The 12,219-nt window shown below is 36.2% G+C and overlaps 1 protein-coding gene across 1 annotated transcript; it reads right to left on the bottom strand.

Annotated features, from left to right (window-relative positions):
- Window positions 1-3,765: 3,765 nt before the first annotated feature.
- On the bottom strand, window positions 3,766-8,094 carry rhoga (ras homolog family member Ga). Its single transcript, XM_077207717.1, has 2 exons — window positions 7,943-8,094; window positions 3,766-4,935 (listed from the first exon to the last, which is right to left on the bottom strand). Exon 2 carries the CDS (start codon window positions 4,906-4,908, stop codon window positions 4,333-4,335), a length of 576 nt encoding a protein of 191 aa, XP_077063832.1. The 5' UTR covers window positions 4,909-4,935; window positions 7,943-8,094; the 3' UTR covers window positions 3,766-4,332.
- Between the last annotated feature and the right edge of the window lie 4,125 nt (window positions 8,095-12,219).

Genomic DNA, 12,219 nt, shown 5'->3' with positions numbered 1-12,219 from the left:
TGTGACCATAGGCTGCCATTCAAAATTAATTGTTGATATCAACAATTGATTTCTTACTAGTAGAAATATAATTTTTGATATCAATAATTACATTGTTACTATAGTAAGAATGTGAATTCCTGATATCAATAATTCAATTGTCACTAGTTGAAATGTCTATTCTTGATATCAAGAATTGAATTGCTACTAGTAAAAACTTTCATTTTTGATATCTGAAAATGTATTTCTGATATCAATATTATTTCAGATATCTAAAATGGCTTTCTTACTAGTAACAATCACATTCATGATATCAGAAATTAACATAGTCACTAGTGAAAATGGAATTATTGATATCAAAAATGAACATTGTTACTAGTAGCAATTCAATTGTTGATATCAAGAATAGACATTTCAACTAGTGACAATTGAATTCTTGATATCAAAAATAAAGGTTTTTACTAGTAAGAATTGTATTTCTGATATGTGAAATTGGAATTGCAACTAGTAAGAAATCAATTATTGATATCAACAATTGATTTTGAATGGCAGCCTATGGTGACATTTCACTAGTGAAAATACAATTACAGATATCGAGAATTATAGTTTTTACTAGTTGAAATACAATTCTTGATATCTAGAATGAGCATTTTAATTAGTAAAAATGTAATTGTTGATATCAAGAATTAGCATTGTTACTGGTGGAAATGTAATTTCTGATATCAAAAATTGCCATTGTTACTAGAATAAATCTAATTCCTGATATCAATAACTATAATTTTAACTAGTTAAAATTGAATTGTTGATATCAAGAATTCATATCCTGGAAATGAATAACAGTTAAAACGGCTTGCCATAGACAGTCACTCATTTCGGTCTTTTGTCACGCTCTCCCGCCACACATTGTAGCCTATTTCTCACGCTGAAAAACTATTTGTAATATAATTAATATGCCGCGGCGCCCAAAACTCTGGCCGCGCCGCTCTCACTGTGGAACCGGCAGGAATCAAGCGCATCTCCTCTGGTGCTGTTCGTCGAGCTACACAATAGCCAATCAGAAAATAGCACTATTGTATCTGGGTAAGATTTAACACACCACCAATGAAAAAAAAAAATTACACGGTTCTAATGGTGTATGGGTTGACTACATTTTTCTACGTTTTTTTGTAGAAATGAAAAATAACCTACCAACATTAGCTAGAAACAGTATTAAAGTAGTAGTAGAGTACCTGTAGAGAAGATAGCCGTGGAATTGCTCAGTTAGCTTCAGAGTAACGTTACTGGTAAATGCATACCTAACATTCTGTAGCCCAATGTCAAAACTTTTTTATGTAATTTTATTATTAGTATAATAATATACTAATAATATATATTACCCACGGCGGATCTATTATTAGGGGTGGCCCACGCCTAATAATAGATCCATTGCCACTGAGTAGCTCACGGATGTATTCCGTCAAAATGGCTGACGCGCGGCTAGGGGTCACGTGACTGGGAGATCCCTATACAGTATAAAGTATATGCCCACTTTTTGCTGAAATTTAATATATATATATATATACTGTCTGCAGAAGACAATAGTGGCATTATTCAGCTAAAATAATCATTGCTTTACTGCTTCACTGATAAATAAAATATTTAAAACTTAATTAATGCACAAAATGATGGCCGTCAGATGGTGTCACAACAGCTGACTAATTTCACGGTTTATTTTGATTGCCGATTTGTGAGGGACAGACTTGAATATAACCAGCTGTTAACTATCAAGCAGTTTAAGCAGGTTTACATGAGGTGTTTTTCCTAATATGTCCACGGGATGGCAGTATTTGCTTATTTAAACTGGAGAACCTTCTATTGCCACAACAAACTGAAGCTTTTTTATTATTGTGTCGTCGTTATGTTAGAAGGGAGGAAGCATACGTATTTTACCTGATCAGATATATTAGAACAAAATGTATTTGTAAGTGGTCGAAGTGGAAATCGTATTTGTATTAATGAAAAAAAACAAAACATGTTGAAAGTCACAGCACAAGGTCCAAACAAAGACAGGCGTGTATTTTGTTTTTGCTGCAGGCTATAACACTGATTTCACTGTCAAATTCACTGGCTTGTGGTCAGGATTTAAGTGAATGAAGAGCAGTGTTTGCCTGAGAGTAAAACTGTAGCAGTTTCGTATACGAGTCTAGTTCATTTTACTTTCAAATCACTGAGGCAAATGCAATACCATGTAACTCTGGGAGATTGAGGATCATCCATCTCCCAGAGTATCCATCACAATATATATATATATATATATATATATATATATATATATATATATATATATATATATATATATATATGTGTGTGTGTTTTATTTACCTATTTTCTTTTATTATTTTTCCATATAGAGAGTTTCTGACCTGACCTAAGATTTTATTTTATTTCTTTCATTTTATTTAATTCAATTTAATTATTTTATTTTGTTTTATTTTTAATTTAATTATAAAATTTCGTTAATAATTAGTTAGTAGACATTTCGTTTAATTCTATTTTCATTATTTTCGTTGTTTCGTTCTCCTATCAAGATGTCTCTCCAGACATTTACTTCAAAATCGAAACTGCTGCAAACTGTGCCTGAAATAGCTGAGGATTTACAGGAGGGAAGTGAACATTTCTCGTTTATTCTGCTCCCACTAACAAGAGACTCGAAAATCAGCACAAAAGAAAGTAAATGGAAAGAATGAAAATAGCTTCATAAGCAGCCACAAACTCATCTCCCAAACGTGCAAAAAGAAGAAGAAAAAAAGAACCTGAAACTAACGAGTTTCATGTTTTGTAATCGTGAGGTAAGTGTATAAAGCACAGGTTTGCATAAACGGTTCCTCATTTTATTAATATGTGCAGAAAAAGTACTACAGTAAGCATTTTATAGAAAACCTTTAATATTGTGGCAGTGTATGTGAAATTGGTATGAAGTGGCAGATCATTTCTTTCTTGTGTTTAACTTCAACAGTATGTTATTTAAACACTAAATTCTGCAGTAAGGTTGTAACTGCAAGCAAGTCTCAAGATTAAATATGCAAAGGAACATCCAATTAAAAGCAGTCTTTGCAAAGTCGGACTGAACAGACTAAGATCTTTATATCTGTCATGATCTTTCTTGGTCCAGAATATATTTGGAGTGTTTATCATCAATTGACTGATTCACAAACTCATTAATCAATAGTTTGAATCATTGGCAACTTACATATGTTGGTTATATGCCTTTGAGTAACAAAGCAAAAACAATTAAAGTCCCCAGTCAATAATTTGAACACTTAAAACTCATCTTTGATCACCAAAATGACACATTCAAACATTTATTTTTCCTTAACAAAATATTCATGCCTTAAAATAGCTTGAATGTAACTCTACACCCCTGTCTCATTTAGTATACCTGGTTCTATGAATATGCAAATTAGCCCCGCCTCCACTCACTTGCAACGAGATCCATTCGTCGACATCACACGTTGACATGATTGGTTACAAGCTGGTTTGTGACGTCAGAAACACAACCGATTTCAAACCATGTTTTGAGACTGTCTTTGGTTCCCTGCAGTTTTAAGCAGAAAATACTCAGCAATGGTGTTGACGAATTTGCACAAGGTTAGTCTTAAAGCGTATTAAAAACACCAAATAGACATATAAACAACATTCAAAACTTGATTTTCACCACTAAAGAAGTAAGAAGAAGTGGGGAACATTAAAAGACACAGAAAGCGATTTGAAACTGAAAGCATATAAAAATGGTCAACATCATTGACACTGAATCAAATATTTACATTTATTGTAACAAATCTTTTACAAAAAATAATTTGTTTTCTTTTTTTAATGCATGTTCATGCTATATTATTCACCATATACAAAATCTACATTGCTTTGTTTATTTTAAAACAGTGAACCCTTAAAACATATTTCGACTTGTAAGTCTCTCTTAAACAAATGTTAGTTCATTATATAGGCCTAACAAAATATCTGCAAAATTGAAAAATTAAATGAAAATAAAACACAATAATTAAGAAAAAAATGCTTGCACTTGTTCCAATAGGCTTAACACCAAGAATGTGTCCAGATACTGTACTTTTTGTCATTATTTTGCATAGTATTGTATTATTTGAAACCTAACTTTTTTTATATTATTATTCTTCAATATTAATTTGTGTATTAATATTCTTGTTCTGTACTGTATTTGACTTTTTTTTGTTAAGAGAAAAAATATTTGATGTGATGTAAAGGCGTTATAACTTTTTAAAGTATGATCATCATTTACAGTACATGTGATAAACCAAATACCCCATGTAACAATGTACATATGTTTAGGTCCCATCAGATTTATAGCAGCACGCATGATTTCTTGGAGGCCTGTGGCTTGGGGTGGAGGAAGGCGTGAACCGCTGCTGTGAACACCTCCTTCACCCCGTCCTGGTTGAGCGCTGAGCACTCCATGTATTTACTGGCCTGGATTTGTCTGGCCAGCGCCGCCCCTTGCTGCTGGGACACCGCGGACAGGTTCTTCTCCTTCAGCTTCTTCAGCACCTCTGCATCATCTCTCAGATCTTTTTTAGTCCCCACTAGAAGGATGGGCACATGAGGACAGTGTTCTGACACCTCGGGGTACCACTTTAGCTTGACGTTCTCGTAGGACGCGGGGCTGGTGACGCAGAAGCAGATGATGAAGACGTTGGTCTGTGGGTAAGAGAGGGTCCGGAGACGGTCGTATTCCTCCTGTCCCGCGGTGTCCCACAGGTTCAGACTGACGACTTTAGATTCGACCGCCAGCTGTGCGCTGTAGTTGTCAAATACAGTGGGAATGTATTCTTTGGGAAAGGCGTTGGTGGTGAAGGAAATCAGGAGGCAGGTCTTCCCGACGGCACCGTCTCCCACCACGACACACTTGATGTTCTGCATTGTTGTTCTGCCTTCAGCTTCCAATAACTGAAATGTACACAAGGACCATTTAGCGCATTGCTCTTTGATGATTCCTAACCTTCCCTGATTTGGAAGCTCCCACATAAATCATGTTTTGGTAAATCTTAACTATGACATAAGTCATAATTATGACATAGGCTGCTAAGTCATAGCTATGGCATACTGAGTCATAATTACGAAATTATTCAATATAAGTTAAAAAAATGACTTAAAATGTCATAATTTTTACATAAAAAAGTCAAAATTATAACACTCATTATTATAACATAAAATGTCAAAACTTGGGAGGAAAAGTCAAAATTAGGACATACTAAGTCGAAATGATTACTTTAAAAGTCATAATAACGACATTAAAAAGTAAAAAGAATGACAAACTTATAATTATGAGATAAAAAAGTCTAAATTATATGAGATAAAAAGGCGAAATGATGACAGTCAAAGGCAAAACATACTAAGCATAAAATTATGACATTAAACAGTAAAAGGTATGACATAAAAAGTCATAATTATGAGATTAAAAGTCTAAATAATGACATATTAAGTCATTATGTAAAAAAAGGTGTTTTTGCACACTGCACCTTTAATGCCACTATCTCAATGTCATAATGTCATAAAGACTTTTATGTCTTTTATGTAACTTTTTAAGTCAAAATGTCTCTTTTTAAGACATAATCTCTACTCAGTTTTTCATAATTTCATTTTTATGTCATAACTATGACTTTTCCAGTCATACTATCTACTTTTCATCTCATAATAATGGATAATAATAATTAGCATCTCAATAATAATTTAGGATTTCATAATTTATTTTTATGTCATAATTGTGATTTACAAAAGCATGATTTTTTTCTTGTGATTTACAAAAGCATGATTTTTTTTCTTTCAAAAACTAAATGCTAGACAACTCATGTTGTGTTCTATGCGAGATTTGAAACAACAGTGAATACATCAAACTTGAGTCATCAGTATTAGAAAAAAAAGTAATTCCAACCTTCGTACGAAATAAACAAACATACTCATGCTAGAAGACCATCATGGTTGTGTAAATTATGCTTGAGTCACATTATCACGTGCATTTGAGGTCAAAATGATCTCCCTTGATTCCCACAAAACATTACATTGTTGTCAATGACCTTTATTTATATCTTTCTGAGAAGAACAGTTGCGCAGAGCTGGTGGGGAAGTAATTCATCTCACAAGAGTGCCTGTTAGCCTCTTCAGAAACAGTAATCTTGCAATATTCATCATAACATAGAAGTGCATTCTCATTAGCTTGAAAAAATCGACACTTTCCCAAAAGTGGAGTGGTGGAGTAGTGAGTTTGATGTAATTAAACTCGAGGTACTGTGGGGTCCGGACTAGATCGACTCTATTCCTAGAGCTTCCGAACAAATGGGACTGATGGGGCAGTGAACCCGAGGTTAACCCTTGAGTCAGTCCTAGAGCTCCTCCTGTCCGATTTAAGGGGGGAATCGGGTCCATCAGAGACATCCAATAGATTTCTCAGTGGAGTTCCAAAAGAACACCACAGACACAGTGTAATCACCATGGATAGATCTCAGAGTAAAACTGGGAGTTGTGAAAATATGATACACCGGTGTTTTGCCAGATGAGAAGTTTATATATCATCTTTTTACTCTTTTAATTAATTTTATAACTGTGTCATATATTTCTTTTAATTTCTTTTATAACTGTTTTAATTTTCTTTGCTTTTATTTTGTGATTATTCTAAGTCCTTTCTGTAAAGCACTTTGAATTGCCATAGTGTATGAAATGTGCTATATAAATAGACTTGCCTTGCCAAAGAACTTTTGAAAAGAACCATTTTTTCTTAGTATGAAAAACATTTTAATGTAATGTTTTACAGGGGGGTCTTGTCATGTCAGTTTATGGCTTTTCACTGTAAATTACAAGATGATTTAGAACAAAAAAAGGCACATTTAACAGTATTTTATTGTATAATTGCACAAAATGTAAGGTTGCAGTTTTTATCTGTATATAGTACAGAAACTCACCGGTTAACCAATTAACAGGTTTTTACTTTCGCACTGTTACAGTAAAAATTACAATAATTTTTTTTAGAGTATAGGCCTATATATCATATAACAGGTTTAGGGGTCTAAAATAACTTTGCTGCCAAGAAGACCGTTCCTTTTTTTAAAGAAACTAGACGAACTTAAAAGTACTGAGTACTGCTCACTGTTGTAGGGGTCACAGACCGCCCACAGTCCATTCACATATCGTTTGATTCAGACTGCACAACTGGAACATGTTAGTGTGAAAATCTTAGCTCAAATCAAATCGACTGCAATGCAAATTCCGGGAGTCGGAGTGCATATGTTTTATAATTAGTACAACTTGAAGTTTTCCAGGTGCATGTTACATTTTTGAAGATATTCACTCCACATACTGGTATAGGTCTGGATTTTGGCCTGGAGCAACCATAATAGATATTCACAAAGATATTCGCTGAATGGCACACAGAAAGAAACTGTGGTCTTCTCTTTACAAGACTGTCTACGAATAAACTGCAAAGTGTTTCAGAGTGTCACAGTCATCAAATCTGTTTGTGTGCATCTCACCATTATTTCAGCTGATCCTTTTCTTCCTCACGCAGTCTGATCTTATATATTGTAATTTATAATCTAATAAATAAAATATTGTTTATGCGAATGCTACTGTACCTACAGTACACTGTCAGCTCTACATACAGTAGCTTGCAATACAATTTTAAGTATAGTAATGATTAAGCTTAATTGCATTTTAAACATATCCAATGTAAAATACCATTACATAAATATTATTCGGTCAGAAAGCTCTGTTTTAAAACCGCACAGAGCTCCATTTGAATATAAGCAGGAAAAAAAAAGAGGTAACTATCTCCTAATGACATCATTGCATTCTTATCACTTTTCAAATGTTCAAACCAGAGATTAAATTTGGTCCCTTAAGAATGAAGGTTGACAGTAAGTTTGGGGCAGATCATCAAGGGCAAATATGAAAGAAAACTCACCGTGCATCATCCAAAAGAGCGTCCAGGAAACTGTCTCTAGTAGTCTGAATGAAACTGTCCCTAAAAACAGTGGCACGGGGACTATAGGAGGAAGTGAGCACAGCCTAGTGCACTGAGAGGAAGTCAGTGACACAAAAAGGCAAAGAGCCAGTGGAGAAGTTCAAAAGATGATGTAGGCCATAAATGAATTAGGCGTGTGTAGAAAAAGACACTTGTACACTGTAAAAAAAAAAAAAAAAATCACAACTTAAAATGTAGTGTTTTTGTTGAGATAACTCAAATATCCAATTTTAAAGCAACACAAATACTTTAAGTTGAAACACATTATTAGTTATTCTAACTTTCAATTTGAAGTGTTAACTAATTGTGATTGCAGCAGTATATATATATATATATATATATATATATATATATATATATATATAGAGAGAGAGAGAGAGAGAGAGAGAGAGAGAGAGAGAGAGAGAGAGAGAGAGAGAGAGAGAGAGAGAGAGAGAGAGAGAGAGAGAGAGAGAGAGAGAGAGAGAGAGAGAGAGAGAGAGAGAGAGAGAGGTCAGTGAACACCCATTAGAATAACATTGTGCAGTGTTATTAGAAGGCCACTAGGGGACAGTGTAATCTTTTTTTTACAGACACAAACACACTGCAGTCCCTACACAATGAGGTGAGTAGAAAAAAGAAAAGTGTCAGGAAAGCACTATCACAGCAGATGTCAATGTTCAACCAAGCAGTCAGTGCACTTATTTCTTTGGCAGCAGTCAAAGAACCACTTCCACGTGTCCTTCTATGCAATAATGAAAAATGAATTCAAGCTGTAGCCTATAATCATTGACTATTTATTGTTGATGATTAGGCAGAGTGATAGTGATCAGGCAGATTTTTTAAAATATTTTTTATGGCGATTATTAAAGGCCCATTAAGTGCCTTGAAATGCGCAGGTTTGTTCAATGTGTTGAGGTCATTTCACTGAAACAGGAAGACAGGGCGGGACATATAGCCTATTAGCTCCTTTTTAAGATAGCCAAGCATTTAGTTTATGTCACAGCTCGGCCAGAGCCGTGGAGCTCGGTAAAGCCACAGTTTCCTCCTAATCTCTAACCATTTCTAATATGGTATCTAATATGGAATCTCCTAATATCGCTTTAAAAGACAGCATTCCCTGCAGAATTCAAATGGGTTTCGATTATGGGTTAGGGTAAACAAAATTAAACTGAACATTATTTCATAGAATGCCACTTTACTGCATAAACAGCACATTAAATTGCATAATCCCTGTCTGATAACTCCCAGCAAACACTGAACGTCCCCCTAACGTTCACGTACGGTTCCCATTTGGTTATTTTTTGGGAACCAAACGAGAATGTTCCCAGAACTTCCCTGTAGGTGCACCTCCAAAAAATTGTAACTACGCGTCGAGGCGACGCAGACCACAAGGGCTGTGATTGGTCAGATGCACCGCGATGCAACTCAACCTGACGCAGAACAATAAAACGCCCACGACGCCGTAGGAGTGACGGCGTAGCTACGCCGTGGAGTTGACGCAGAAGCATAATGAGGCCTTTAGCCGCAGCTTCAGCGTATAATGTAGGGGGCGAGACGCTTTAGATTATAGAGATCATTTGATTGAAAATCTGATGAGAAGCTGAAGTGCAGAGTGATGTCATCAATCGCTTAGGCTATATCTTCGAAATGCAAATTTTCTTAGGGGTGATTAGGAACAACTTAGAACTCGTAATTTTTTGGGGGGGGGAATAGGCTACATCATACAAATAAAAAACAGAACTTTAGAGTTGGGGTAAGTTAGGCTACTCGAACTTGGACTCGAGTGCAATTTTAAATGAACTCGGACTTGTCACGCACTCGGGTGAATTTGTACTCGGACTTGACACTGACTCAGACATTTTAGACTTGGAAAATTTTCCGAGTACAGTCGAGTCCGTGCACTGGAGGACACAATATTATTATTAAAAAACGAAACGAAACTACTTGCATTGTCTTGTTTCCGCGTTGAGCATTGTAGCCAATCACAGACATAGGCTACATGTCAAGGGCATGAACGCAGTGGCCAATCAGAGACGTTTTAGAGTCACCATGCGGAGAATTTGGTCAAAATATATGTTCAGAATCAGCACGAGTGTGGGTGTGCTGTGAATCCGCTAAATTATAGTCGTCCATAGATCATGAAATTGCAATGATTGATGTAACTACTCGCTGGTTACAAAACAGTCCACGCTTCCGAAGTACTGATATCCATTTTTATTTATTCCAGAGACACCGTGAAATCTAGACACAAAAGTAAACCAAACCATAATTTTACACACAACACCACTACATACACAAACCAACATAATATACAAATTATTAAAACCTTTACTGTATTCGCCTGGTAACCAACAGTAGTTTAAGTCAGGAGCACTAACATGGGTATCTGAGTTTCACATCTCATCATTACATTGACGCTGATACGTCCAGGTGAAATAATCAGCACAGGGTCACATGACACTCAACTTAAACAACAGAATAATAAAATACAAACGGCAACCAAATTATGAAATTATCACAATAAAGAAATACACATTTAAACTATGAAGTCCAAATAAACTATAAAGTCAAAATAAACATTAACCGCTGAAATCACCAAAATATCATAACCCACAGCTGACCTTCCAGCGTCAGCTACACTCCCACTAAATTACCATTGAGTAATAAAAAAAAATAAAAGGACAAAACGAAAACAAAAAAACTTACAAATACAACCAATCAAATAATCAATGGTAATTTCCAGGCTCCAACAAGAAACATGAAAATCAACAATCCAAAAAAACAAGAAAAACACAAAAAAAACAAAATTCATATTTCATGATTACACAATCTTCTACTAAAATGAACAAATTGTTCACCATACTTTACATTCTACTATTAACCAACATTAAGCAGCACAAATCAAAATATCCAAGGTCACAGCATGGTACTAATATGATTCAACTTCTAATGAGTGATAAGATATTAATTTTCACTTTTTGCTACAAGAACTACCAATTTTTGGATAGGTCGTTCAATAACAGAGGGTTTAGTGAGGCGTTCACCCCTTTTACCCAACTTCCGATCCCCAATCCGTATTGTAACTTTCCGTACCAGTCCATCATCAGCCTTGCAAACTTCAATGACCCTAGCCAACCTCCATTCGTTGGGGGGAATTTCCTCTTCCTTGACAATGACAATGTCCCCCACTTGCACATTCCGCCTTGGTGTATGCCATCTTTGCCTTATAGAGATATTAGCAAGATATTCTATCCTCCATCTGCTCCAAAACTGTACACTCAAATACTGCACCTGCCTCCAACGTTTCTTTGCATAAAGATCTTCCTTAACAAACGCACCCGGAGGAGGAAGTGGAACCGACGACTTCATGGTAAGCAGGTGGTTGGGGGTTAGAGGCTCTGGGCTTGTAGGATCACTGAGACCATCCACTGTCAATGGCCGGTTATTGACTATAGACATAGCTTCATTGAAGAACGTACGTAAAGAGGCATCATTAAGTCTTCCAGTACTTAGTGCCAAAACTGAACTCATCACACCCTTTACGGTTCGAATCTGCCGTTCCCAAACACCTTCAGCGTGACTCGAACTGGGTGCATTCAGACAGAAATCGCACTGCCTCTCTGCCAGATATGCTGCCACTCTCTCTTTACTCACTTCTCTTAAGGCTTTCTTCAACTCATTCCTTGCCCCCATGAAGTTTGTTCCTTGGTCTGATCTAATATGTCTGACAGCTCCACGGATGGCTAAAAAACGGTCGTAAAGCGTCGATGAAACCATCAGTCGTCATGTCCTCCAACATCTCTACGTGGACAGCTCTGGAGCAAAGACAAGTAAAAAGGAGGCCATATCGTTTATATGTTTTACGACCTTGCTTGGTGTAAAAAGGACCAAAACAGTCCATGCCACAATAGGTAAATGGCGGGGAGGGATCAGTTCGGTCACGGGGCAAGTCCGCCATCCGTTGTTGTTCTGGCGGCCTACGAGCTCTCCTACAAGGAACACACTGCCGTATGTAGTGTGCTACCACCTTACTGCCACCCATGATCCAAAAGCCATTGGCTCGCAATTCATTCAGAGTCTGTCCCCTGCCTTGATGTTAAATTTTTTGATGATGGTGTGCCAATATAAGGTGTGTGACTAGACCACTACTTGGAAGGATTGCTGGGTATCGCAATTCAAGAGGAGCACATGCTCTCCTCAAACGTCCTCCCACCCTCATTATTCCATCCTGCATG

The sequence above is a fragment of the Siphateles boraxobius genome, unplaced genomic scaffold (assembly GCF_051911475.1).
Source record: "Siphateles boraxobius isolate OS27281-9 unplaced genomic scaffold, OSU_SipBor_1 6, whole genome shotgun sequence".
Lineage (NCBI taxonomy): Eukaryota > Metazoa > Chordata > Actinopteri > Cypriniformes > Leuciscidae > Siphateles > Siphateles boraxobius.
Note: the sequence above shows the minus strand (reverse complement) of the source record. Positions and strands in the feature narration are given on the sequence as shown.

Bases quoted from the DNA above. Each gene is read 5' to 3' on its own strand.
- rhoga (XM_077207717.1), bottom strand. From the start codon at position 4,908: ATGCAGAACATCAAGTGTGTCGTGGTGGGAGACGGTGCCGTCGGGAAG.